Raw genomic sequence first — 23,020 nt, forward strand, 5'->3', positions numbered from 1 at the left:
CATGAAGATCCACTTGTCATATGAGGAGGCTGCATTGTTTTGATGTAGCCTTTGACAATGGACACCTGTGCTACTACGGAGGGTGAGCTGCTCCTCCCCTCTGTACTACCCCAGTATCCTGGGCTGCATCTTTGGCTGACCTGCTGGAGAAACTGCAATCGGTCTCAGTCACAAGGATGGCCTTGTGTGACTTAAGAGGGGGAAGCTGTCCTACATAAAGTCAGTCATGTTAGACAAGTGCTTTGGTTTCTTGCCAGTGGCAGTAAGAGCAAGGCAGCACACCTGTGGAGAAGTCTTTTAGTACGCCAAGCTGATATGCTGTTTTGTACAGACTTGATAAGACTGGGCAATAGGAGGAGGGCAGAGACTATAGAATAGTGTCTCATTGTCACTAGGGCTGGATCCATCTCTCCAGCTACGGAAACTGTGTATGATGATACACAAACCCCCAGGACAAGTGAAGAAAGCACAGCCATGCCCTGCAACCTGCAGATGATTGTGTCAGGGTCTAAACAGACAATAGACATGAGAGGAATTGATGTGTAGAATTATTTGTTCCAATGTGGAACAAACGATTCTACACATGAAAGTGAATGGGGTTGTATGAGTTTGGATTTTCTTGTTTGGAGCAGCTGAGAGTTTTACTTGAAGACACAAAGGCACAAAGGGGTTAAACAGCTGCTCAGCTGTGCCATAACTGCTTATGGTAGGTGTTCTGTGATTGACAGGGCAAACAGCAAAACAGTCCAGCATGTTCCTTCCTTCAGCAGGGAGTTGTCCTGTCTTAGCTCAGACAGAGGTGATGCGAGCGGCAGGAGGATGTGCTCTGCTCTCTGCTGGCACACAGCCTCAATTCCCTGTGCCTTGTAGCAGGAAGGGTGGCTGCAGGCTTTGGGGGTTGCTTTGTACCATAACCTGCCTGTACTGTGTTGACTTTTGAGTTATGTTCTTTTAAGGAAGCCATTCTAATGCTGATGTAGAGGGTACAGTGCTGCCTTTTACTCATTCTTGTTTAATGCAAGTGGTGTATTTTTAGAAGTTTTGCTGCTAGTTTTACTGAATCAATGTTTTTCTCCTCCACTTTTTGAACTATTTTGTCTGCGTGCAGAAGTATGGATTACTCTGAGCAGCATCACTTTTTTTGAGGTATGTGCCTCTGGACTGAATTAAGAGTTTGCAATGCAGATACAGCCATTGCTCTTTTACTAGAACAGTATTTCAATTTTCTTTGTGTTTTTTGGAAGCTTTAATATGATTTTTATGCTTTAACATTAAAAACGTTTTTAGCATGTTGCACACATGTACTTTGTTTTCCTGTGCTCAAAGCTTTCTGGACTTAACCTAACCTTTCTCCTCTTTTTTTTTTTTTTTTTTTTTTTCCCAGAGGTAATTTGAATGTTCTAATTTTTGTTTTAAACCAGGTCTTTGTACAACCACTTCTAGCACCTGGGGAGAGTTACCCTTTGTCTTGAGTGAACTAACTTATGCAATAATTTTTCTGTTTTTTATGCAGGTTGGGAGGGCCTGACCCTCTGGACTATGTTAGCATGTACAGAAACCTGGGAAACCCAGCACTGAATGTTCCTGAGCACTGGCACTACGTCAGCTTTGGGCTAAGTGACTTGTATGGAGACAACAGAGTACATGAGTAAGTGTCATTAAGGTTCTGTAGCTGTGCATTGTGTTTTGTGTTGCATTTTGGGGGGGTGTAGGTAAAACCCTGTCCTGCTGCTCATATTATTTGAACAGCTGGTTTTCTGTTGAGAACACCCTAGCCCTTGGTCTCAAAAAAGGATGACATATGTCTGTTCTTGCATGTAGAAGACATTCTATGTTTCCCCTCTGCAGGCTTTGAATGCTGTATATTTCCTTTCAGTGTTGAGTGGGTTTTTGTTTAAATTTCTTTCAGCTTGTTGGGAAATTTTCTTTTAACTGTCTGTCTTGTTGTGTTTTTCACACTCTGTAATCTGCTATGGTGGTACACTTAAATCCTGACCCCTCCCTGTGCATGTTAAATGCCTTCCTCTGGAAAACTGCTGTAAGGGCATTTTTGCTGTTGCTGGCACAGCAGTGTTACTGTCAGCAGACTGCCATTCCAGTGGCTGCTGTATAAAGTGCCAATTTGTGTAACAGAAGCCTAAAACTCTTAATTGTTTGACTGTCTTTTCTCTAGTAATTAAATTATTATCTTAGGTTGTTGGTATGAATGGTTTCTAGCAGGAACTTTGGATTAGACCAAGCAGGCAGCATGAGCTAACCCTGTTCTTGTCTTTCGTTAGCTGACCCTACTGCTTAACTCCAGTTAAAGTGAGTAGCAGCAGCCAAGACATTGTGATTTTGGGGCTGTGAAAGTGGCCTTTTAACCAGCCAGAAATGGCACAATGTTTCTGCTGTTGCTGTTTACTGAAACTATCTTTGCACTGTGTTATAGTTGCAGGATAAATGTCCTTGATGAATGGTGTAGCAAAGGCTTCATTTTGTTCACACAAGCTTTCCTCCTTTTGTTTGTCTTGGTTAAGATTCAGCCACCAGGTTTTTTTCCATCAAAGTGCTTCTCTTGCAACAGCAGCAGTTGGGCAGTTTCTTTAACTTTACCCATTGCTCAAGGCAGTTTCTCCTGTTTTTTTTTTTTTCCTTGTGTTTGTGATTACAGAACTGTTTTTCAGAAAACAAGTATGGAGTTTATGCAGGACCCTAATGTCACAGAGATCTGCCTGGGACGTTTAACCAACATGTTTACTAACAACAAACCCCAATGAATAGTTGCAGGGGCAGAGGAAAAGTAGGGCAAGTGAAAGAAATTAAGTTTAAGGCTTCATTCCCTCACAAGAAATCTTAGCATGAACATGTACACATTCACATGGTGCTTTTGTTTATAGATAAGATATGTTTCCCTTTTCTCTGTGTGGCTGGAATATTATCCTCAGCTCCACAGTACTGTGTCCTTGTGTCACTTGCCCTAAGATGTTCAGCTGTCTGCAGTCTGTCATCTTTAATTTGGCCTCATTCTTGGGGCTACAAAGCTTAATAGTATTTGTTCTGTTGGGTAGGTTGATTCTACCTTGTCTGCAAAAGTCTTAATATACAATTATGCCTGTGGTAGAGCTGACAAGACCTACCCATCTCCTCAACACTGAATGTGAAGTTACCAGCTGGTACGTGAGCACTGTAGACTGGCTGAGAAAAGATTTTCAAAGGAGCTGAGCATTCACCAGCAGTTCTCACTCCCAAGAGCAATTGTTGTTTGCTAAAACTGCTATGGAAATTTGATGGCTGTGGGAATTGCATGTCACCAGCCCAGCCCTGGGTGCACACTGTAGGAATGTGGTGGATTTTCCTGTGCACTCAGGAAGTTCTTGTTCTCTGACAGGGAATTTAATAAAGCTTTATTTAAGAAAATATGTCTTTTTTTTTTTTTTTGTTTGAAGGGCTTTGGGATTCTGCTGTTCCAGGTAAAATGTGCTGTTGTAGAATGGTTGGCAGGAGCATGGAGTTGTAGGGTAGTTGTTTAAATCTTTGGTATATTTTCTTTAAAACCGGTGTGGCACTCTGCTCAATTCCCCTGGCCTCTGGAGACAAGAAAGGGTTTGTTTGAGGGTTTTTTTTGGGTTTTGTTTGTTTTTGTTTTGGGTTTTTGGGTTTTTTTTTTAATTTTGTTTCCCAGCTGTCTACAAAGAGTGCAGAGCTGGATCTGTTTGTGACAGCAAGGTTCCTACAACAGGGATACGCTTCCATAACCTCGCTGTCCTTCATACTTTAGAAGGGGAAGGATAGAACACTGCCAAAGGTCTTTTTAATTGTCCTGTTTGGGTAAGGTGTAGCTTACTTCTTGTGGACCTCTCATGGTAATACAGTACAGTTTAGAACAATTATAAAGCAGTATTAAATGAAAAGGACTTTTTGATTTTTTTTCAAGTGAACTAACACTGAATTGGAGGCCCCTGTACTTATATTTATAATGGAATAGCAAACAGATGTAGCAAATAATGTGAAAATGTTGACTTTAATTTATATTTTTTAATAAGAACCTGAAAAGTCTGAAGTAGAGGTCTCCCAGTGCCTCCTTGTTGACAGATTTATTTTCAGTTAAAGCAGCACTGTTTCCTGCTTTGCTTACGTATCAGCTACACTCTGCTTACAGAATCAGTCTGGTTTTAAGAATCTGTAGAATAAGATGGAAGAAATCTAAGAATTTCAAACAAGGAAACCTTTTTCGTTTAAAACCCCTCAGTGTTTCATGGTATAATGGCAACCATGACACCAGCTGTGCTGGGCTGATAGCTCTAGAAGTCCTAAATCATGATGTCATGACAGCTTTAGGCCTTTCAGTGGGATTTCATGCCAAGCTGCTTGCATGGAAATAAGTCTCTCCAGTTGAGAATGTTGCACAACTTGAGTGGCAGCAGAAATCCTTCCAGGATGTTTTTGCAAGTTATACTCCATTTTTAGCTTTTTCTATCTTCTTTCTAATTAAAACAAATGTGTAACTTCTTGAATCTATTCTGCAGGGTTAAAGTAGGGCCTTTTTTTTTCAGACTGTTCTTGTATTCTGAGGAGATTCTGCACTGCATTGGTGAGTGTGTTCAGCCTGCTGGCAGGAAGCATGAGGCCGTGCAGTTGTGGGAGAGGAGATACTAAGTCCTGCACTCTTCTCCACCCCTTGCTGGCAGCAACTGCCCACAGCAATGCCAGCAGCAAGGAACATGTCCCTGTGTGTCTGCACAAAGCCAGTGCCTCAGCTGGCAGTTGCAGGTTGGTGCTCTGATGCAAGGCGGTCAACAAGGTAAAGGGACAGGTGCCTGATCGTTCCTGCAGATTACAAGCATTATGGTGACTTCTTCTTGGTGGTGAACAGGTGCACGAGGAAGGCAGCATCAGCAGGTGTAGCTGGACTCAGACTCCATCAGTGGCAATGCCAGCTTCAGCTGAGTGCTGCCTTTGCAGCAGCCCTCAGGAGTCTCTGACCCAGGAGGCAATGGGCAGAAACTGATGCATAGGAAGTTCCACCTGCAGATGAGGAAGAACCTAATAACTGTGTGGGTGACCATGCACAGATTGTCTAGAGATGCTGTGGAGATACTAAAGAACCGTCTGGACACAATTCTGTGCCATGTGCTCTGTGCTTACTCTGCATGAGCAGGAAGGTTGGGCTAGATGACACCCTGTGATCCCTTTCAACTTCACCCATTCTGTGATTGTTACTGTGGTGCCACAGTGTTTGCCAGCCCGGACTGTGCTGGCACAGGTTTGCAAGGCTGTCCAGGGACTAAGAAGGAAAATCTATTTTTCCCAGGCTGGCTTCTGACTTCAGTTTGTTCTAATGCCAAGGCTGAATCTCCACTTAACTGTTCCGTAGTTCGAGTGCTCATTCGTAACACTTTAAAGAAGTGCATAGAAAGTGAAAACCATGATGCAATAGAATTCCTGAACACCTTGAATAGTCATATTTGTATTAAAATTGTAGGGTTGTAAGTCAGAGCTGAAATAGAAAGTAAAGCTTAAATTATGTATAGATTGAGATAAGATTTTTATTTGTGGTCTTCCCACATCATGCAAAGTGACATGCCAACTCTGTTTTGATGTTTACTACATCAACTTCATACTGACAAGGGTGGTGGGGTTTGGGGTTTTTTGGTTTTGTTTTTTTTCCTGGCCCCTAGCCAGGAGCTGAAGTGCAGCATCCCATTTGCATAAAACCGGAGAGATTACAGCTGCCTTCATCTCTATTACAGATGCAGGGTACCACCTGCTGAGACAACAGGTTCCAACTTGCTGTGGTCCTTTTGATTTGTGCTGCTTTCCATTTGGATCAGGAGGGAGCGGTGCATGCCGGGATAACGTGTTGTCTCTGTGGGTGGTGCCTCCCTATTAAAGGTGAGGGTAAGCATGAGCCTTTCAAGATCTTCAGTCCAGCTTGTGTTCTGCTTGCTTGTATAGATCCTCTGAATGACCTTAACTTGTAAAAGGGCAAGGATGCTTGTTAGAGTTGGGAGGAAGAAAAAAGAGCACAAAAGTGGATCAGGTAACCAATACAAGGCTTGCAGAGGGGTGGATGTTTCCTTGAAGGCTTTTTCTGAGTATAAAAGGAGTTTGAAAAGAGTATTTAGAAAATAGCCTGGAAGTTGGAACGAGTGCTCTCTTTCTTTTGAGTGCATGCTGGCTTCTCCTTTGAACCTGCATGAATATAGGATGGAGTGGTGCTGACAGCTATCACTTTAGTGGCCTCTTAGTTCTGTAGCCTTTCATAAATTTAAAAGCTCACTGCCCTCAGCTTGCCAGCCTTTAGCCTTATATTTTGCTATTTAATGGGTCCCTAAGTGCTTTATAAACCACATGCCTAAAGCACTGCTGAAATACTACACCAAACTCCAAGGTAACTGAATTATTTTAAAATGGTGGAGAGTGACTCTGCCCCTCTTTGTTTTCATGATAAAATAGAGGGCCTTTAGGAAGATGGTAAATTAGAGAGAGGTGGTAGATCCATATTTCAGCTAAGATTTGTAAAGTTCATCTTGTCTACCTTGAGAGGTTGCTGGAGGTGGAGCATCTGCCCCAGCTAAAGGGAATTACATGGAAGAGAAGATCAGTGAGCATCAGTTTAGGAAAGCAGTACAAGAAGCAGGACTTTGAGGAGAGAGGGTCCAAGGTGGGCACCATACCCTGGACTTCCTTTTTCTTCCCAGGTCTTGTTTGCCTATCAAAGACTGACCCTAAATGTAATGCTTATTTTTTCATTTGGTCTTCTGTCTGAGGCAGAGGGGAGAGAGGAAAGTTCATAGTAGAGTGCAAAGGGAGATGCCATAGAATTAGGGAGTTCTGTAACAAAAAACCCCCAGGGTTTTCTTTCAGTGATAGTTTATTTGAGAATCTGTCATGGTAAGGAAAAGTAGTTTAGCTGCACAGCACAATAAAATCTGTCTTTTAGTGGATTGTTTTTTTGTGATTAGATTTTTTCATACCTATAAAGATATGAGTTAGAATGAGCTTTTCTTAGAATTAAGGTACTTTTAACAAGTCTCATCTGTGTGGATTCTCTGGTGTCTAGAAATACTGAAACTTGCTTATTGAGGACCTGTAGATCCTCTTCCTCTGTCTGGCTATTTGTTTTTGCATACTTTGCAGAAATGTGACATTTTTGGGACAACTCTTCCTCTGAAGGAGTGGATTGAATTTGACCAATGAATTCAAACATTTTAAAGAAGAATATGCACAAGTGTGATCATGTAGGGTTCAATTCTCTATTTCCCAGACACAAAAAACCCAGTTAAACCAAGCATCATGCCTATTTATGTGTCCAGCTGAGGGTGTCCCTCCAGTAACTGCTGTGCACCAGAACCCTCTAAGGCTTGTGTTTCACTGCTGGAGCCAGACCTCCCCTGAAGCTATGGTCACTGCAGGGAAATCTAATTTTCCCTCCTCCAAGGCAGAGTGCACTTGGCTTCCAAATGTCACTTGCTGGAGGTAGTTAGTACCCTTAATGAAATGGAAGATGTAGGCCACCTATGGAGAGCAGCCTGCTTTGTGCTGTGGTCTATCTGTGTATATGTGCAGGGGTTGTGGGATGAGACCACTCTTCAACTGTGCTAGATTTGGAATGTTTTTTGAAGCATTGAAGGAAATTTATTTAACGTTTACAGCACAGTAGTTGAATTTACAAGAAGGACTGTTTTCAATAAGAAAAAAAATAGGGAAAAAGATTGGAAGAAGGTTTAGTGCTGAGCATTGAAGGCAGACACCACTTCCTGTTCGGTGGTGTGTCTGCTCTCTGGTGCTGCATCCTGTTAGGATAAGCCTCTTGCTACCATGCCGGGGAAGGGGCATAGTGCTCTAACTGGATGGTTTTATGGGTTTTTTTGTCAATGGAACTTTTACATTTATTATCTTGGCACATTGGAGGAAAGTTGATCTGAGACATGGCTTCCTTACTCTGATCTCCAAGTTGGGTTAGCGTTGAATGATGTGGGAGAGGTTGCAGGTTCTGCTCTCCCAGCAAGTTCAGCCTGCCAGGAACAGAAGCAACTGTGGATCAAAACTGGGTCTTCTAGTGAAGGATTGCTTTATGTGATAAAGATCTGTTTGTGATGTTTTAAAAATCAAGAATTAAAAAATCAGCTTTTTTTTTCAGTGAGACATGAAGGTAAAAGTATTTTTGAGTGGTGCAGCCACTCCAGCTGTGAGATAATTGATATTTTTTAATCCATTTGCTGCCTGGGATAGAGATACTAACAAAATAAAGGTTTGAAGAAATAGATCTGAATGCTGTTATTCATACCTAATCCCCTTTGTTTTTTCCTCAATGTGTTTTTAGTGTTGGGAATGTGCCTTCTTGACTAGTGCTAGAATAGTGCATGTTTCTTGATGAATCAGTGGCTACAATTGGTAACAACAAATTACACTGATAATAAAGTTACCGATTTTATGTGAAATTTGAGCTATTGGTGCTTCTCTCTTCTATGCTTTGTGGTGTTGACCTAACTCAGCTGCCTCTCTACTGTCATCTCAATTTTGAATCAAGGCCCAACAGGCAGTGACACCAGGCTAACAAAAGAGGGCTGCAAATCTTGGTGGTCTCCCATTCAGATGGTATTGCCTTCCTTGGACAAAGGGGTGAGCAGGGCTCCTGAGTGCCACTCTGCCTCTAGGGATGGTAAACAAGGAACGGATCATTGGTGGGAGGCATTTTTTCATCACTTGACAAAGCTGGGTAGATGGGATACCACCTGACAAAGGGCTGAGGTTTAAAGGAAGATTTTGCAAGGGCTCTTAAGAACAAAAAGAAAAAAAAAATAGGCCAGAAAACTGTTTTTTTTCAGGATGTAAACAGGGTGGGCGGAGGTGAAGGGGGACTGGCCATTCTTGGGGAGCTCTGATTTAAGCTCAGAGGATACAGACAAGGGAAGGAGGGAAGAGTGCACAGATGGCTCATTGTTTTGTCTAGCTCAGCATTCTTGTACTGCTGAAGTGAAGGGCAATTGTTTTAAAATCCTTTTTGCGAAAAGTGCTCTTTGCTTTCCAGCTATCCCTGGTCCCTAAGATGCAAACTGTAAACCACAGGGACTGGTCTTAAATGCCCATTTGTTTTGGAGGGTCATTTCAGGGGGCCCTGGGCAGTTGCTGGGCAGCAAGGCATTGCTTCTATAAAGGAATGGGGGGAAAATAGTACTCCTGGGAAAAATGCACTGCAGCATTTCGGGGGGAGGCAAGAACAAAAGGATGCACACAGGGAGGCTGATGCAGACCAGCATCTGGCTTGGGGGCCTTTACCAAAGCTATGAAATGTAGCATGAAACATACCTTACCTGCAATGATGTCTGATGTACAGTATAGATTTCTTACAGTATTTCACTCTATTTTTTTTGTAGCAAATTATTCGTTAGTATAAAGAAATACTGCCATTTCTATACTGTTATTCTTTCTACTGCTCCAGTTGCACTGGCACAGCTCCTTCCCCTCCTCCACTGTAAATTGTTGTGGCCTTTCTGGAGCAGGGGCCTTTTTTGGCATAGTCGACAAAAATAAACCATAAAGGCAGCTGTTGTTATGAATAAGGCTCAACAGGGGAATTTTACCAGTAGAACTACAGCAATATAATTATACTGGTAGACTAGTTACAGTAAATTTCCTCATGAAGACAAGCCTTAAGTTGACATTTCCTAGCTAAGTTGAATCCATATGTATAACCTTATTATGCAAAAATAATATGTCTCTGGGCCTTGAATTCCTTTTTTACTTAGAAGAGTAAAATTAAGCAGAAAAAGAATTTAATGTTCAGAGATAGATGGGGGATTTTCTCTAATGGAATGGTTGTGATGAGCTGTATGCTGACCTCTGTGTTTTTAACTGGGCAGGTTATTCCTCCAAAAGTGATCAGGAGCACAAGGAGAGTGTTCCTACTTGCTGCACTCAAATGTAAGCAGTACTAAAATATGTTGTAAGGTGACATCTCTCTCCCAACTTTGCTCCTGTTTGAAAGATAAGCTGAGCCATTTTGCAGTTCCCATAACTGAAGTGGTTTGACTGAGAAGCAAAACTATTTTGCCACTATTCAAATGTTTAAGGGTAAGCCTGGAGCCACTGAAAGGATGGTGAAGGAATGACACTTTCTTTCCTCCTTTGTTTGATTTTTAAGAGGCAAAGATATATTTTATCCTTTTGCACATTGTCTTAAAACAAATAGAGGTCATGTAACATTCACAAACACTAGAAGTTTCAAGTGCTTCAAAGGAAAGATAGTCTTGCAGAAGAAGCTTAACACTTAAAGGCAGATTAAAAAAACTATCTCTAGTAGAGTTTTCATTGCAGCTGTCTCATGTTTCCCTTTTGGGAGTCTTTCCCCAGGAGTCCAGTGCTTTCTTTTCCCTGGAATTACAGCTCAACTCCAAGGACCTTTTGCTGCCTGCTTAATTGATTAAGATTCTCATGGTGCTCATCAGTATATTTTTAAGTGCACCCTTTGCAATTACATGAGATTATGTAACAGCTCAGCAGGGAAGGCAGAATTGTCTGGGTTTTTATTGCTGATGAAGTGAAAGATCAGGGATTGAATTCAAGATCCTTCAGTATCGGAGAGACATAGGTGGGTTTAGGTTGGAAAGGGCCGTAAAGATCTTCTAGCTCCAATCCCCATTAAACCAGCTTCCTCAAAGGCCCACCCAGCCTGGCCTGGAACACTTGCAGGAATGGGGCATCCACTGCTCTGCTGGACAACTCTGTGCCAGTGCCTCATCACCCTCACAGTAAAGAATTTTTTCATAATATCTAATCTAAACCTACTCTGTCAGTTTAAAGGCATTCCCCCTTGTCGTATCACTTCGTGCCATTGTCAAAAGTCTTTCTTCAGCTCTCCAGCCCTTTGGGTACTGGAAGGTGCTTTAAGGTCTCTCTGGAGCCTTGTCTTCTCCAGGCTGAACAGGCTCAACTCCCTCAGCCTCTCAGAGCATCTTCATGGCCATCCTCAGGACTTGCTGCAACAGATCCATGTTATTTTTTGGATGGGTATTGCAGAGCTGGATGCAGCAGTCCAGATGGGATCTCACAAGAGCAGAGTAGAAGAGCAGAACCACTTCCCTCAGCCTGCTGACCATACCTCTGGTGGTGCAGCCCAGGACACAGTTGACTTCCTGAGCTACAGGTGCACCTTGCTGGTTCACTTTAAGCATTTTGCCAACCAGCGATGTGTGGGTGCCTACAGCCTGCTTGCAGGCTTTTGGAGTTCAGGCTCCTAAAAGCTCCTGAATATCTTTTATGCCCTGAGTTATTTTATTGCACGGCTGAGAACTTAATTGTATGAGAGTCCTAAAAATGTGCTCATGGGTATATTAAAGTTGCATTTTGCATGATTTTTCTTAAGGTAGGTTCTTTAGCCAGCAGGAAAGTAATGGGATACACCAGTGTTTATATTCTACGTAAGGTACTGGAGTCCTAATCCTTTCCTGAGACCTTTAGGCAATGCTGAAAAATTAACTAACTGTAGCTGTCAGTGGCTTTAAGGGTTTTTTTTCATATTCTTTCCACCCTCCTGTACTGCTTTTGAAAGGCACTTTTGTTATGCGAATAAGTTCCTTCCAGCAGCTGCAGAACTTTCCGCAGTAGGAGCTAGGAAGGAGCCAGCAGACACTGCAAGGAAAGTTGGTGCCCTTTTCCCAGCTGCTCACCAAACACAGCAATACTGTCCTTCCCAGCCACTCTGGCTCAAACTAGTCCTGTGTTAATGTTCTCATGCCTGGTGAGGTTGCAGCTGAGCCTTTGGGTGAAATTGTGGAAATGTATTACCATTCTCTGTCTGTCAGAGCTAAGGATTCAGAAGTAGGATCCATGTGCAGATGAAAGTTTGTCTTCTCTTATTCACTGTGTCGTGCAGTGACTGTGTGCTTTGTTGGCAGAATCACCTCCAGCTCAGGCCAAATGAGAGGCCCTGGTCTTCTGGGCCTTGTAGAAATGAAGGATGAGTAGTTCTGAAGTGCAGTATAAATAGGCAGCTTAAGTAAAATGTTACAGATCTCAATAAGTTTTCTTTTTCCTTAGTGCCTTCACTCTTATTCTGTGAATGCAATAATAAATCCTTTTTGTACTCCTAGCTTTTCTTTCCAGATCCTTTCAGAGGGCACTAAGATGATGCAAGTCTGCTGCAATTTCCCAAGCTTTTGTGGTGAAACTGTTTGCACTTGCTTTGTCAAGAAGCACAGCCTGACTTGTGGTGCTGGTTGTTGTAGTTCAGAACCTGCACTCAACAACTTACCTGGGCTGGGACTATTCTGCTGGCCATGAAATGGAAAGTCAGAGTAGTTCTGTGGAGAAGTGTGTGAGCCCCTGAGCTGAAATACATGTCAGTAATCTAGTTACTTGATTACACACATATATTTATTTTTAATAAGTTGCTTTGGAAATCATGAAGAGGAACTGTTTTGGTTTGGCAATTTAGTTATAACTGTAATGCAAGAGTAAACCATCACCTACTGGTATAGCTACATCCAAGCACCATAAAATAGAGAAAAGAAAATGTAAACTGCTCTCATATGAACATCTTTTGCTGGGGTAGGGAGTGACATATCCCATGCAACCTCCTGTTTCGTATTTGAATGTTTTAGTCATTTCCCGTGTTCGGTATTTGTCCATGCTGTGCAGAATGTGGAGTTAATTTCCCAGCTTTTGTGACCTTGATAGATGGAGTATATAAGCATTTCCTATATAATGAGTGTGTCACATTACTCTTTGAAGCAGGGAGCTATCATTATTTACATCTGAGAATCAAATCCCTAAGTAATTTGTTGAGGAGGATGAGAAGTTTGTAGCAGACAGGAGGTTCAGACTTAGGTTACCTGGATGCTGTTTGAGCACTTTCAGAGTATTCTGAGTTTTCCTGATGTAGTGTTGATAATGAGGCAGATTGATCCCTTTAGCACCGATAGGGTCTTTGTAGCCTTTGCCCTTAATCTGCAAGCACTATCCCTACAGGTGTGATTGTATGTTGGCACTCTCCAGAATGAGGCAATAATGCTTCCAAGCCTCTAGAACTCAAAGGGATTAACCTCCAGCAGCTAGGCATGATCCTTTCCTTCTTCCAGATGCTACTGCTTTCATGGCATGGACAGCAGAGCCTCAAAGAAGCAACCCCTAGATTGCCTTAACTTGTAGCCCAGCACATTTAGGTGACCAGAAAACTGATGGTAGTTTACTTTAACATACTAGGCTGGAGATAGCACAGTTCAGGAGCTGTTTTGTAGGTGGTTGGGCAGGAGCTGAGTATAGGAACCACTTCTGTCAAAATGAGTTTTACTCAAGTGTTTGTGAATTATCAGCTATGGATCCTGCAAGCACAGTTCTGGGTACAGAGTATCAGTAGCAGAAGTTCGTACCTGTGTTCTTGGCCATGATGATTTGTAGGATCACTTGGGTTGGAAGGGACCTCCAAAAGTTTCCAGTTGATGGTTTCTCAGAGGGCTGAGTTCCCTGGATCACATTCCTAGATCTGATTCTGGAGTTTGATCACTATCTAGTGACACTATAGAAAAAAATTGTGCCTGCAGAATTACGAATAAAGTTGACTCTAGGTTTAGAGGAAAAAACAATTTATCTGTTGTATCAACATTTGTTATGTACAAAGACAATTTTGTAAAAATGAAATCTAAACTGTGAGTCTCCAGGTTTCAGGGACAAGATTGTAACTGGCTGAGTTTTAAAGAAGCTGAATAGTAAAATCTGTGAAATCAGTGTTGTATATGTGTGAGTGAAACTGTACTTTGTCTCCTCTTCTCCCTCTGCCCTGTAACAGCTCTTCTCTCATTGAATGGTAGCTCAGTGAAACACAATTCTGTTTTTATACTGGCCAGCACAAATCGAGTCACAAATTTTTACTCAGATCTATCTCAGTGAAAGCTTTCTAAGTGGTTCCTACATGAGTATTTCAGAAAGCTGAGAAAGTCCTCCAAATAACTGCAGAGTGAATGCTTCTGCATCTGTTTGGATTTAGATGTTGGAATAAATCTCTAAAAACAATTTAACATTCTAGAAGAGTTTTCCATTTGTTTGATGGCTTACACATTTGATATGATGTACTGCAAGAGCAAGCTCTAAGCAGCAGCTGCCACAGTCTGATATCTCTGAGTACTGTGTCACTCACTTCCCAGCCGTGATTTTACATGAACAGAAATCTTTGAACATGTTTTCGTATTATGTTTATATTTGCCCTGCTTATGCATGAAGTTTTTCTTAAATCAAGCTACAAAGGGGTCCAGTAAGATTGTGTGTGCAAGTTTGGGGCAGCAGGAGCTCATGGAATTTCCTGCTAAGCACTCTGAAGAGATAACCATCTGACATCCAGATAACCACCCCTTGCTTTTCTCAAATGTTTGTATGTGAATGAATACTTTTTTAAAATGTCAGGAGACAATCCAGGAGAATATGTGAGTAAGCAGGTAGGTTTTGGCTGAAATTACTCTTCTGGATACTTTTTAAGCCCTTTATGTAAAGGGGTTGCTGTGCCTCTTTTCTTATGGAATTGCTTCACAGGAACCTCTCAGTATGCTGTCGGGGTTCTCATATGAGAGTTTTGTACTGTTTGACAGCTGCTCTAAAAACAACCACTTCCTGTTAGGCAAGATGCTGGAAGCACTAGGTAGGGCCCCCCCCCCCCCTTTTTTTTTTTTTTTCTTTTTCCCTTAAGCGCTGGAATCTGAGGGTCATTTGTTTATGGTGGGAAGAAATTGCACAGTGCACCTGGAGCTTGAATTCAGAAGACTGACTGTGCATAATCTTGTTTAGGGCACATAAGCTCTTGCCTGATACCCTTCCCAGGAGACAGAGACATTGAAGTGTTTAGCTCAGTGGCTGCTGAAATCTTCTCCTTTGGTTTTGGACAGGAGGCCACCCTTTGTGTTGTTTGTTAGTGGGCAGTAAAAGGGAAGGGATTCATGTCTCAGGTGATTCAAGTGATTCTCAGGGAGCAACCTGTGAGGTCAGTCACTGGGTACCTTGGATCCTTTTTGTGACACCAGTTCTCTGTGTTGCTAATAGTAGTCTCTTTGCTACTTAATAGAAAAATCTGGGATGGGTATTAGCTCTGCAGCCTTAAACACTATTGAGGGCTGAACTCCAAAGTGCTTTGGTCTCATCAAGCAGAGGGTGGATACTGCCTGTCACCTTGATTTGACCATCTCCTCAAACTTTGAAAACATCCCAAGAAGCTGATTAGGAGTACTGAAAGCTATGGATTGGCAATTATTCTGTTGAGGATCTCTTGGTGGGTGGGATGGGAATTGTGGGTACAATTAAAATTGGTACTGATACAAATAACAGCAGCTCTTCCTGATGTCAGGTTTAGAAATGTAGTGATACTGTATTTCTAAAGGCTTCAAAATAGTATCAGAGTATCTCACCAGAAGCAGAACAGGTAACTGGCTTTGTACAGGCTGTGGAAAGATGCAATTCAGAAGTTTAAGTAAAAAGTATCTTAAGTGGTTTCACAGAAGTAGTGTTGAAGCAGCTGAAAACTGAATCTGAGACAAGTCATTCCAGAGTGCTGTGACCTTGCTTCCCAGAAGAGAGTCAGTTGGGAGTGCAGCTGTGACTTCTGAAAGTGCAGTCCTAACTATCCCCAAACAACCTGAAAGAGCTTTCTTGTTGTTCTCAGGCTGAAATAATCATAGTGATTTCCCTAGGTAAACTCCCGTTTTCAGGGATTGGTTCACCTAATATATTTATATGCACATACTCTTAAACTCTCAAAAAAAATAAACACCTAGTACACTCTGCTCCTTGTACAGTGCTGTGTAGCTTTCAAAAGCAGAATTGCAGAAATACTGCTATTTACACTGCAGTGAAGCAAACCTTCCCTTCTTCCTTGCAAAAGTGAGAATAAAAATGCTTTGGCATATAGCTTTGATTTGAAAAGCCTCTGGTTTTCAGAGCTGCTTTTAAAGCAAAGGGCTACTTTGCCTTTTGATCCTCTTAAGCTGGGTTATTTGATGTGAAAAACGTCCTGGGTACTCTGCTGCAGAGGGGAGCAGCTTTTCAGTTCGCTGTGTGTGGCTTCAGAAGAGGCCTGGCAGAGCATGGGGTGGCTGGGGGCTTGGGGGGCCTGGTTGCACAGCTCTGTAAATAAAGGGGCCTCTATTTCTTTGGATTCTTTTGCTGGAACTAAATATCACGATCAGTGAAACTCTTACCTCATTAAAGGAACAAGCTAGGCTCCTCCAGCATATGTGCAGTGCTGCAGTGTGGTTTGTTCTGCTGAGCTGATTTGCTGAACAGATAACGAGAGTTTTAACCTAAGAATGGCATGTAATGTATGGCCTTGGCTTTTGAAAGGTTTATTTTTGTTCCTTTGACAAAATAAGGTTTTAATATTAAATATGGGGTTGGATTTGACTTGGCAGATACCAGAGCCTTCTATTACTGCTGTAGTCATAATATAAAACTATCTGATGTGTGCCAGCGAGCATGCAGCAAGCCAAGAATTTCTCCATTTGTGTTTATTTTTCTGAAAACTTACCCAGTCGCTTTGCAGTTGGTTTGGCTAAAAAGGTGATGTGCCCTTGTGTTGGAGGGAGCAAAGCAGTGGTGGGCACAATATAGTCCATGCAGACTCTTTATACTTAGCATCTTTAGTTTTGGGACAGAATAGGGGTTTCCCCCTACCCTCCCCCCTCCACTTTGTGTTTTAGAAGTGTTTAGAATAAGCTTCCACTCAAAACTCAAGAGTCCACCAGAACCAAGGTATAAAATAAACTATGTGAAATATTCAGATCTGTTAGTACAGAAATTTTATGTTGTACTGCAGCTTTCACTTTGTGTAGCCAGGGCCATGCAGGGATACAAAGTACTAATTCTGAGACTTCCTTCCTGCACACGTTCCATGTCAGATCATCATATTACTGTAAAGCTGAGGTGCTTTTGGACTGCTGTACTGCAAAAATTTGAAGAAATTACCTGTAAAGCACTTCAGCACCGAGATGTTGAACTCTGCTCCAAAGTCCTTGTTCTAAATTGGCTGTATTTTGAATTGGTTACCTTCTAATTTAAACTACTACCACCCTCCCCCTCAAAAAAAAAAAACAAAAAAAAACCAAAAAAACCCAAAAAACACTAAAACCCAAAAGCAAATAAAACCACACAAACAAACAAACAAAAAAAAAAACTAACAAAAACACCCAACCTAACCATGACCAGAAAAACCTACACCATAGGTTTATCATCTCCTTCCTCACTTCCCTAGCTCTCAGAGAAATCAGCCCCAAATAGTGCCAGAATATAGTTTCTAAAGATCAAAGGCTGTAATCAAATTGTGTTGCCTCTGCAGCTGGCACAGGAGTTGTGTCAGGCTGACCTGCTGGGAATGCTTTCCACTGGAAAGGGAGCAAGTGGGTGCAGGTACAAGTAGCAGAGAAAGTGAGGAGGTCCATGAAAGAGTTCATGGCTTCCATGTGCTTTACCAAGATTTCTTCCATCTGTGTATTGTTACCCTTCCACCCAGTTTTCTTGTGGAAATGAGGCTTGTTTTGTTTTTCTCTTCTGGAAGTATTCTTAGGGTTTTTAGCTTGTTCATTGACTGTGGCTAAATAAAGGTGATTGATTTTCTAGAAATTTTCTGGAAGTTTGGGGAAAATTTGGGACTTACAGGAAAAAGCACAAGTTTGAAAATCTGCAAGCCTGCAAGTTGTGGTGGACTTTTTGTCCAGCTTGTCATCTTCATAAGATAAGCAGTTGAGATGTACGGCAAAAGGAGGAGACTGCCATGAGGATCCAGTGTTTCCACATGGAATAGATAGGAGTATCTCTGTCCTTGTGAGAGATGATAAGACATTTGTTCTGTCTTCCATTGGCACATGTATCTGGAGATCTTGGGTTTCTAACTGGAAAAATAATTTCCCATGCTACTTGCCTCTCCACTAGCAGACTGATGCACTCTTATCAAAAATTTTGAAGCTGGGGCCAGTGTGAGCACCTGTAGTAAAAAGGATATCTGTAAGAAAAGCCAAGCTGCATAATTTGGCTATTGGATACTTCTCTGTGATTTTCCTATGCCAAAGGTTAGAAGCATATGTGAAGGTCTGTGTAGCTCCTGAAGCTCATGTCTGCCTCCATTCCCAGGTAATCCCCCAAACCTCATCCAGGAGCTCTGATCCTGGATTATGGTCCATTGTTCAATGAGAGAAATTCCATGGCGTCGTTTAAACTACATTGAACTTACCTTCAAATACAAGACTTTTATTAAGAATAAAAGCAAAAACTTTGGCAAAAATACTAACAAAATTACTATGCTAATTATATTCTAAATATTAATATTTCTTTCTAGGAAAGACTTGTCTAAATTAAGCATAAAATATTTCCAAAGTAATCACAAGTATTCAAAGCCACATATGTCACAATTTCCTCAAAACCAGATTACCAAGCTAAAATTAAACAGATCAAAGACTTTCACTTTATTGACTGTTACCTCAGAACAGCTGCACAGTGCAGATGAATTACATGTTTTTTAATTTTCCCTGTATTTTCACCAACTTGTGACCATTAACTATTCAAAAACATTGTAAGTCTAATCTTTAAATACAAATCTCTTAGATGCAAATAAAATTCTTCTAAGTTTTAAATGTTAATTTAAGAATATAAGCATTGTATTCTGCTGCATTTTCTGAGTTCTTTGGAAGATACATCTTGAATCTTTGAGGTTTTTTAAAAAAATCTTATAAGGGAAGTAGCTTAATGCTAGTTTCCTTACCTTTTTTTTATTTAGTAGATCTCAGTTTAAGAGTCACATTACCATATGAACAAATCAATTTAAGTAATGTTGCCTGTCAGCCTTTCTGCTTTATGACTACTGGTGTGTTGCTGACCACCAATGTTCTCCTTAGTACAAGTGTTGCTTTAGATTTGATGGATACTCACCTAAACGCTTCTGTTACTCAGTAATTTTTATATGGATCAGTGTAAAGCATGTGTGGTCTTCTTTAAACAGTTATTTTTGGGAAGCAGAGGTCCAAGAGATTAAAAAAAAAAAAAGCCAACTGAATTCTGGCTCGTCACATATTAGAAGTAAAGCTGTGTTGTTTCAGAACATGCCTTGAAAGGACGAAATTCAATATGGAGCCATCTTCCTTTCCAAAAAATTTTACTGTGAAACATCAGCTTGAAGGCTTTTTGTTAACTTTGATCTTTCTTAAAACTGACCCGTTCATAATGTGTTTCAGTTCTGGTTTATGCTTCTTGCTGGAATCAGTTCTTGAAAATTATTCACTTTGAGGTATTTTTGTTTCTCCCTTTTACAACTGTTTATTTTTTCCTTTACTAACTGACTGATATGTGAAACTAATAAAACACCATAGGGATACTAGTTGTCCAAGGTACAACTTTGCATTTGTGGGGCTGTCACTGTCATGTATCAGTCAGGTAGATCTGCACGTGTGGTTACAGAACACAGGATTCACTGCACATCCAGATTCCACTCCCTGGATGGCTGGTTCTATGAGGAGAATGCTCTTCCTTTTTCTATGATCCTAATCTTAAATCCTGCTCTGGTTACAAGAAGTGTATCATGACTTTTTATTTTTCATTTCCCTCCAGGTTTACAGGAACAGATGGACCGAGTGGTTTTGGGTTTGAGCTGACATTCCGACTGAAGAGAGAGACAGGGGAGTCAGCACCACCCACCTGGCCAGCAGAGCTGATGCAAGGCTTGGCCAGATACGTCTTCCAGTCAGGTACCACAGGGCTTGATACACAGCCTTGCTTTCTCCTGCTCTGGTTCTGAAGGGCCACATCTGTTACAGGGTGTGACACTTGTCTCATCAACGCCCAGTCAGCTTTTGGGAATTGTCTTTGTGTTGAAACCCCATTGAGCGTGTTCCTTCTTCCAGCCCAGCCTGCAGGAACAAAACCAATTGTTGTTCAGGTTACTGCAAATCCTGAGTATTGAAAAGCTGAAGTTACACAGCAGTCAGTAACTATAGGAAGTCTGCCCAGTGACTCTTTCCTGCAGAGTTGGGTTCACAGAATCGCAAAATCACAGAATGAGGTTGGAAAATACCTTTGAGATCAAGTCCAACCTGTGACCTCACACCTCCTTATTAACTAAACCATGGCACTGAGTGCCACATCCAGTATCTTCTCTCAGCAAGAAAAACACATGTTCTTATCCCGAATGACTGAAAAACGGCTATCTGATAAGGTCTCACTTCTCAGCAGAACTTCCAAAAACACTGCAGCTCCATCACAGGCAAATCCCTTAAAGTGGTCCTGCAGCTAAGCAGTAGCAATGCATGTGAGCATGGAGTTGTTGAGATGTGACAGTTGTAAGTAAGGAATGCTAAAGCTGGGAGGGCCAAGGAATTAACAATTGTGAGTCAGGTATAGCAGGTGGAGAATTGCCAGAAAACTGGAAACCAGGGTGCCTACAAATCATCCTCTTGCGCTGTTCTTTTATAGTTTCATTTATATCAGTAGATTGAATGTTACTTTTAGTGTTAGCACATGAAAACCTGTAGAATGGCTGATGGCTAATGTACTTGAATGGCACTTTACAGCATCACAAGATCTGAATGAAAATATTTAAAGAACATTTTTAATCTAATTTGAGGTCCTTTACAGATAAAATACTTTCTAAGTCAGTGGTTATTGAATTTGTAGCATTTGGTACCTGCTGAACTAGTTCATTAATTGCTCAGTGACTTCTGATTCTGCTGATGGTTTTCAGTCAGCTGGCTGACTCTCAAAGAGAAAAGGTCTGGGTAAGAACAGGATCGCTCTGCTAACCTCTATAACAAATCTGAGGAAGTGCCAGTCTTGTGGGTACTTTTCTGAATATTGGTGGACATAGTTCAGTGCCAACCCGGATTATTGCTTGTCATTTTGTAACCTTTGCTGTGTAGCTCTCTTCCCCAGTTGCCATCCAAAATTTGTCTCACCTTTCTATCTTGATTTTTGTAACTCTTAAGCATCTAAATTATGAGACTGTCATTATTTTTTTTACATTGTTGGAGATTCCCATCCTGCCTAAACTGTGTTGCAGAGCAGCTTTTTGGTACTAACCATGCAGTGTTGAATTCATACTCATATTTTCTATGCAATGATTGCAGGGTCTAAAGAAAACATCTGAGTCTAAAGTCTCCCTCTCAAAGTAATATATGTGTTATGTGTAAACTTATACTAAATGTCCTACATCCCATTTGGATCATTTAAAATTTCCTAGCCCAGGCTAGTTTTCATAGCAGTTGCTTGTTGGTCACTGTCTTTTCATGGGTGAGAGGAGGTCTGCGGAGTGAAATGGGATTTGGGAGGGTACTTAAGGGAAAACTTCTTAGTGACTAAGCTGGCAGTCAGGGCAGAGACCTCTCTTGTTTGGTTCCTGCAATAATGCAGTCCCATCTTTTTGACCTCAAAGCCAAAGAATTGTTCTTGGAATGAAAAGAGTGGTTGTGCCCATGCTTATCAGTCTGGCATGAACCACCCTCCAGTATTATCTTCTGCTTGCTTGCTGGTTTTTACTTTATATCCACCATGACTCTTTAAAGGTACACTGAAACTTATGCTGATGGATTCTAGCTTCTGAGTGTTTAATTTTCAATTTGCCTTATGAAAAACAATAGCGTATGAATCATAAATTGACTTCTTTCTTTGACTATGTAATTGGGTGTGAGCCAATACCATGCTTCTCATACAATGGGCAAACCACATGCTGGGTTATCTTAGGAAAAGCATGAGCAGCAGATAAAGGAAGTTATAACCTCTTTGGCATGGCACTGGGAAGGCCATGCTTAAAGTATTGTGTCCTGTTTTGGGTTAAGAGATACTGAAAAACTGGAGAGTGTTCAAGGTAGTCAGGATTCTTGGGCATGTGAGCCATGAGGAAAGCTGAAGGGAGCAGGGCCAGTTTAGCCTGGGAAGAGAATGTGCAGGGTGATCTAATTGGAGCCTACAGCTGTAGGGAGGGTAGTTACAAGATTGTGGGGTCAAGCCCTAGATAGTACATCAAAGGGCTACAGCTCTGAATTGCAGTATGGGAGGCCCTGGAAAAGCTTCAAGGAAAACTTGCTCACAAGGAGAGCACTAAAGGACAGGGAATGGTTTATAAGAGAGGTGCTGGAACTCTATTGCTGGAAAGGTTCAGGACTTAGCTCAACAAAGCTAAGTTGGTCCTGATCTAGGATTGGGGATGGCTCCACTTCAAGCAGGGAGGCTGGACAGGAGACCTGCAAAGGCCACTTAAATTATTACAGAAGTGTTGGATTTTGGGCAATTTTTCCATACTGCTTTATGCTCTTCAGCAAGCAGCTGTGTGTTGTCACTGACTGTTACCAACCATTCCTTGCCTTGTATAAAACAAATCTGTATGCTGTTGCAACAAGTGAAAAAGCTCTAGTTTTTATTTCAGTATAAATTTCATTATCACATGTCTCTTTTAGAAAACAATTTTCTCAGGTTAAAATTATCTAGTTAATAATAAACATCACATTAATTTTGACAAGATTTAAAAGCAAGACTTGTAATGGGGCCTATTTTATCATGTTTCTTTTTGATCTTTCAGGGCAATGCCAGTTGACCACAGCTAGATGCAGTAATTTTCTAATTTGGTCAAAGATCTCTCGTTCAATTGCTCTTCAGAGTCTCCAATACTTCTGCCACATCTGACATGTCCTGCTTTATTTTGTTGTACTCCCTTGAGCTGTCTTGTCTCAGGATGGTAGCATCCAAAGCAGTTCTCCCTTATGTCACTCCTGGGTAATCAGGCACCCTCAGCAGTGGGTCCTCAGTAGTGTTACTTTCTTTTCTGTCTGGTAGAGTATCCCCAGTTTGACATTTCCACTCTGCAGAGCCAAGTGAGCTTCTGCCATTGTTTTTACTTGTTTTTTTACAGGACTTCTCTATTCAGATGTTGAAACTTTAAAACTCTGAAGTATTTGAAGGGTTGGTTCTTCTGAAGCCCATTGGGCATGGAGCAGGCTGTGGCATGACAGCATTGTTTTACGTGATGAAAGGTTTCTTGTTGCTCAAGTTCTTTCTGACTGTAATGCTTAGAGCATTTGTCAAA

At 41.4% G+C, this 23,020-nt stretch overlaps 1 protein-coding gene across 2 annotated transcripts in view; it reads left to right on the top strand.

Annotated features, from left to right (window-relative positions):
* SUFU (SUFU negative regulator of hedgehog signaling) overlaps positions 1 to 23,020 on the top strand; it is an 89,060-nt gene that overhangs the window by 4,348 nt on the left and 61,692 nt on the right. For both annotated transcript variants that reach the window (XM_031505269.2, XM_021536340.3), the window contains exons 2-3: positions 1,514 to 1,648; positions 19,558 to 19,694. In XM_031505269.2, the coding sequence (XP_031361129.2) occupies positions 1,514 to 1,648; positions 19,558 to 19,694 (272 nt within the window). The remainder of the gene's footprint in view (positions 1 to 1,513; positions 1,649 to 19,557; positions 19,695 to 23,020) is intronic.

This window comes from Lonchura striata, chromosome 7 (assembly GCF_046129695.1).
Source record: "Lonchura striata isolate bLonStr1 chromosome 7, bLonStr1.mat, whole genome shotgun sequence".
NCBI classification, from domain to species: domain Eukaryota; kingdom Metazoa; phylum Chordata; class Aves; order Passeriformes; family Estrildidae; genus Lonchura; species Lonchura striata.